This window comes from Oryzias latipes, chromosome 6 (assembly GCF_002234675.1).
Source record: "Oryzias latipes chromosome 6, ASM223467v1".
In the NCBI taxonomy this organism is placed as follows: domain Eukaryota; kingdom Metazoa; phylum Chordata; class Actinopteri; order Beloniformes; family Adrianichthyidae; genus Oryzias; species Oryzias latipes.
The window spans coordinates 4,511,461-4,517,460 of record NC_019864.2 but is presented as its reverse complement, the minus strand read 5'-3'; the positions used below and the strand labels follow the sequence as shown (position 1 = coordinate 4,517,460).

The following is a 6,000-nucleotide window of genomic DNA, read 5'->3' as shown; positions in this document are numbered from 1 at the left end:
ATAGGTATGCATCTGCTATTTTGTTTTTGAAGTTGGATAACATCCTTTTTGGAAAAAGTGGGTTCTGTTGCACATTTGTGCCAAAGTTAGTGCTTGTATCACCAAGTGAAATATTGTTTCAGCAAACTGGCCCACTGCATGCATTGTTTCAGGAAGACAGAAGGTTTACAACATCAGTTCAGTCCACACCAGAATTCCATCCCACTTATGATTGTTTTGTAGACTTCATTTATTAGGAAGGTCCCGAGAAAGAAGTTTTAACATTCATAAATAATAATTAATTAATTAATATGAATTTCTTTTTGGTCTTTCAAACATTGAGGTTTGCCCTTCCTGATCAAAGAGAGACAAGAGTTAGACAGGAAATAAAAATTGCCTGGGGGATATTATCTGCTTTATTGATATCAGAACATGTTCATACTGAGTTGATACAAATGACATTAGGTCTGCTTTTACTTGGTAGTGATTTAATAAAGTAATCCACAGAGAGATGCCTATTGCTGCTTCTCTATCCTATTGCTCAGATCTTGTCATTGCAGATGCACATCACTCACTTTGGGCTCAGCAATTCCTGTGATCAAGTTACCATTGGGAAGAAAGAAATACGTGGGAGAAAGAATCTAACATGTCAAACTCTTACTTTCTCCTGGAAAGAGGAATAATGCCTGACTGGGACACTGGCAAGCATCAATGAGCATTAATAGATGCTCTTTGAACTCCATCACGCTATTATGAATTGCACACTTATTATCTGAGCAGTTGAGCACCCCCCCCCATCCCCCCTCATGAAATTCACATCTGGCCCATAGCACAGTAAATGGAATCACAGACAAAACTAAGGAATTTCCTGTTTTTTGCAGCAGTGCTGACTTTTGAGCTCCTGTTTTTAAAAGTAGGTGAGTGAAAAGTTATTGGCAAAGCAGAGAAGAATCACATAATCAAGAGGAGGAGTACAGACTCCTGGAAGGCCCTCCTCTTTCACAGTCTCTCTGCCTCCCCATCACACATCAGGACAACAAAACCACCACCCTGCAGGGACTCTCCGTTGCAGCATCTTCATCATTGTCTTCATGGCTTGTCACCACCTTCTCCTGCTGTGGACCTGCAGCCTGCTGCCAGGTGAGTACTGAGCACCACAGCAGGTCCCAGTGTGGACACCAAACCCCTGCAAAGGAGACAACCTGCAGTCAGATAGTGGAAGGACAACAATGCGGATCTGCTGCAGACCTTCAGATGCAAATCCCACGTGCCAATTTGCCATTATTTCATGTTTTCTGATATTGGGTTATGCTTCTTCCGGCCGTTTTCTTTTTCAGAACAACATATGGTTTTATTTAAACTCCAGAGAAAAAAATTCAAACTGGAATCATAATTCAGATCAGATAGTTCTTTTCAAGAATATCCTGGCAGCAGAATAGATCAAAGTGCACACCTAGGCAGTTGACAAAGAATCAAAGACTGCTTTTATTTTAGATCCTGTTGGCTGACCTCCTTTGATTGAGTTTCTCTTGGTTCTTCAATTTTAAAACTCTTTTTTTCTTTGCTATGTTGATTACCTTCCAGATGTACCTGTATAAGGATTCTGGTTCTATAGAAGTATTTTTTGCTGTTCTCCAGCTCAGCTCATGCATGTCAATCAGTATGTTTTATGGAAGACTTACCTGCAGCGCAGCTGGTTTGTTAGGTTCTGTTCCATGAAAAGCGTGTTTTCTTGCTGGGAAGGCATTGGGGCCCCTGGGACTTCCTCAGTTCGATAAAACACTGAGTGTCTCTCAAACTGTTTTTATGACGCATTGATCACTTTTCAGTCCCTGAATGGTTCATCTGACTTCAGGAGTTGACTCACATTCTTTTTGTTGAGCTTCAAGTCTGTAATAACTTTTTGTCCTCCTAGGGGGGGGGGCAGGAGATGGTCTTAATTATTTCCCATTAATCTATACATTAATGTACACTCATCAGGATATTTATTGTGCGATAGCAGATTTGAGGCTCTCACTTTGAGTTGAAGGAATGTAGGTGTCAGGAAACTGATCTGACAAGACACAATTAAAACTAGACATTTAAAGAAACTAAGAATAACGGACTTAAATAGAGACAACTGGCTCCTGAACCTCAGCAGGAGTAAAGGAACTTGAAGCACTGAAGGACTTTTCCTTAACAGTTTAATCAAAAGGATTTGCCACTTAGATCCAACTGTCAGCATCCCTTTGAGCCAAAAGGAAGAATTCACGTGTTTCCAGTCAGCACTGTACTGGTTCTGAGCCAGAGGATCCAAGTGTCAGCCTGCTGGAGGACGTAACGCTCCTTACCTCATGAACGTTCCTCATTTAATCATTTCCATCTTTGACTTGGAGAAACTTCACTGAGTCGTCTGAAAAGCGAGAGCTCCTAAAAAAAACCCTAACTCTGTTTGTTTTAATCGAGTCAAGCGACTGCTTGTTATTCATCACACAGCAAATTCTTATGTGGAATAGACATCTAAGGCACACAACACCTCAGAGGAGGAACGTCTGGCTAATCTGAACTCTGTAGAGCTTGTCAAAACTGTGATTCCTTGAAGGACTGCGAGGATCTGGAGGTTCAAGGCTTCGTCTGTTTTTGCCAACTCTTCAGCTGAATCATGACTGCTGAACTCAAACAGAAGCCAATCCTCATAGAGGGAATCAGACATGCACCTCTAATGGCTGGGACATTTCTGCTCCTTTCCAACGTGGCTGCTGAGCTTTCCAGAAACACATTGTTGGAAGAGACAGCAGACGATAAACTCCAGATCATCACTCAGAGCTCCAGCGAGATCCTGGAGCGGTCCAAAAATCACAGCTTTGGAGAAAATTAGAACCTGCTTTAAGAAACATGTGGGGGTCATTAAAGCTGCCTTAGTGTTTATGACTTCAGTGCTGGTCTAAAATCAGAAGAGCTGACTTTTGTTGATGGAGGATACAGTTCAGAGGCATCGTGCAGACGAAATGAAGAGCTTACATCATGTTGCTGGAGGAGAAGTGAGATGAAATTCACATTTGAGTTTCCTAAAGTTCAGCCCACTGTTGTTTTTCCACATCCAAAAAATCCAAAGGGAACATTCTTAGAACATTCTAGACACTGGATGATCACATTACTTTGCTCAATTCAACGGAAAAAGCTGAAAGGAAAAGAAGAAGACTCGATTTGTTTAACAACTTGCCTCACACAGATCAGCCTGGTTGGGACTAGTAATCAATTGTCGACACACTTAACACAAGCACAACAATGATATGTTGCATTATCATGACATCCCTTAAAGGTGGCTGTACGAGTCTCAAGGGAACTGCAGGACACACTTGTGCCCCTCTTAAGATGTGGCCACACCTTTCTACGTACGGGTCAACCCCCGTACGGATACATGTGATGAGAGCATTGTCAAAGCCTGATATTAGCAATCAGTAGCCACGGTTCCATGTGCAAAGTATCTTGATTGGATCAAAGATCGGATTAGAATTCAACCGTCTACATGGGCCCAGAAAAGCTTTTTCCGATTATGAAAAATGTTTACATTTGCCCACACTTTAGGTCAGAACCCTCTAAAATACCAGAAGAGTAAAAGAGTTCCACTGTAAACAAGCCGAGCTGCCACATACATAAATATGTGGCAGCTTGGTAATATAGGAGAGGATCTTCTAAAAGTGCTTTTATTATTGTTCTGGTTATTATGAAGCGCCTGTTCACTCATCATTTTATTTTTAATCCGTGTGTTCAGTGCTTTTTTTTCCGGAAGAACGGAGCTTGAAGAAGCGTTAGGAGAAGGCTAACATGCGCTAACAACATTTAGCCTTTGATGAACATAAATCCATGCTGGAAATGCCACAATCTGCATCTTGGCTGAACCTAAATATGTGAAATAACATCAGCCTTTATTTTGTCAGGACACGACTGGAAACACAAATCCACGTTGATTGTTTGGTGTTTCTAAGGACTGAGCATTACTTTTTGCTTTGAAAAGCTAACACACTGCCCCAAAGCCGGTGTGTGAGTTGGCGGTCCGAGCTCTGCTCAGAGACACGGATCTAGTGGGAGACACGGTTCTACCGGGAGATACGGTTCTACTGGGAGACGCGGTTTTACTGGGTCTCAGATAAACGCATCTAGACATTAAAGAAAAACACAATTAGAAACAACAGACCACAACAAGAATGAAGTTTATTATGCACAATGGAGAAAAGCAAAGCACACTGGGAGACACAGTTCTACCGGAAGACACGGTTCTACCGGGAGACAGAGTTATACCGGGAGACGTGGTTCTACTGGGAGACACGGTTCTACCGGGAGACAGAGTTCAAATGGGAGACATGGTTCTACCGGGAGACACGGTTCTACCGGGAGACACGGTTCTACCGGGAGACGCGGTTCTACTGGGAGACACGGTTCTACCGGGAGACAGAGTTCTAATGGGAGACATGGTTCTACCGGGAGACACGGTTCTACCGGGAGACACGGTTCTACTGGGAGACACGGTTCTACCGGGAGACACGGTTCTACCGGGAGACAGAGTTCTACTGGGAGACATGGTTCTACCGGGAGACACGGTTCTACCGGGAGACACGGTTCTACTGGGAGACGCGGTTCTAATGGGAGACACGGTTCTACTGGGAGACACGGTGAAGCAGCAGAGACTTCCGGGTTAGCATGACGCTGTGACGCGGACCTGCTCGAGACCTGGTAGAAAATAAGATGATTTAATCCTGGGAAACTAAAACAACAAACAAGCCAGCGGAATATTTTTTTTTTCTTTTTCTTCTTTTTTGGGATAAATACACCGTCCCAGTGTCATTCCCCCCCCAAATTTTTTCCAAAGTAAACTCCGAACGTCCTGGAGAGCTGCAGGAGCGAAGAGGATCTGGACAGCCCGACAAGCTACATAAACGAGCAATACGAGCGTCTCGTCATGGGAAAAACCCCTCAGTCCGCCAAGCCAGCCGCCCCCACCAAGCGGAGCCGACCCGAAGAATCACCGGGGGCTTCTCCACCGAAGACGGAGTTTGAATCTAACGCGTGGGATATGCTTCTTAGCATTGATGCAAAACTATCCAGCTTCGACAGCCGTCTTTCCCTCCTGGAAGTTCTTCACCGGGAATTTCAAGAGATCAAGGATGCTCTAGAATTTTCCCAAAAACAAGTGGAAACCCTGACCGCGGAGAACTCAGCGCTGAGGGAGTCGGTAAAGTCCATCACTGATGGAATGAGCCAACTCTCTGAAGAAAATAAGAAGATCAAGGAGTCCATTCTGGATCTTCAATCAAGATCCATGAGAGATAACCTGGTGGTCATGGGAATACCAGAAACGCCAGAAGAAAACGCCAAGGAAAAAAATAAAAACTTTATTCAAACCCAGCTAAAGCTTCCAGAGGAAAAAGTTAAAACCATAAACTTTCACCGTGTACATCGCATGGGAGCAGCGAGACCTGGGAACTGCAGGCCTAGACCCATCGTGGCCAAGTTTGTCCTTCACAAGGAGAAGGAAGAGGTGAGGCGGCGTGGCAGGGAGCTCCGGGGAACCGACTTCAGGATGGATGACCAGTTCCCCAAAGAAATCTTGGAGCGTCAAAGGATCCTGTTCCTCATCAGGAAGAAATTTCTGAATGAAGGGGCCCGCGCTGTCATCTCTGTGGACAGACTCTATGTGAATGGACAGCTCCACCGCGACCCAAACGTCACTCCCTGGCTCTTCTAAACCAGATATGTATCCACACCCTTTACACTCTCTGCACAGGTGTTAGTTTATGCTTATATGTGACACACTGGGCATAACACACGGGGCATAAAGGTTTCCACTTTAGGTAAAATCACCACCAGTCTCCTCAGCAGCTTCAAGCCTGTTCATGATAGGTTTGTTCTGTTTCTACCCTTCCTGTTTCCTTATTTATCCCCCCCTCTGCACTCCTTTCCCTTTTTTCTTTTTTCACACACTATTCCCTCCCCCTCACCTAAGCTGCCACATAACTCAGCCACTCTACAATAGTACTGATC

General features: G+C 44.2%; 1 protein-coding gene across 2 annotated transcripts in view; it reads left to right on the top strand.

Annotated features, from left to right (window-relative positions):
- The first annotated feature begins 991 nt into the window (after window positions 1–991).
- Window positions 992–6,000, top strand: part of LOC101169424 (integrin alpha-11) — a 72,394-nt gene continuing 67,385 nt past the window's right edge. For both annotated transcript variants that reach the window (XM_023955519.1, XM_023955518.1), the window contains exon 1: window positions 992–1,119. In XM_023955519.1, coding sequence (XP_023811287.1) covers window positions 1,071–1,119 — 49 coding nt within the window. In that variant the 5' untranslated portion in view covers window positions 992–1,070. The remainder of the gene's footprint in view (window positions 1,120–6,000) is intronic.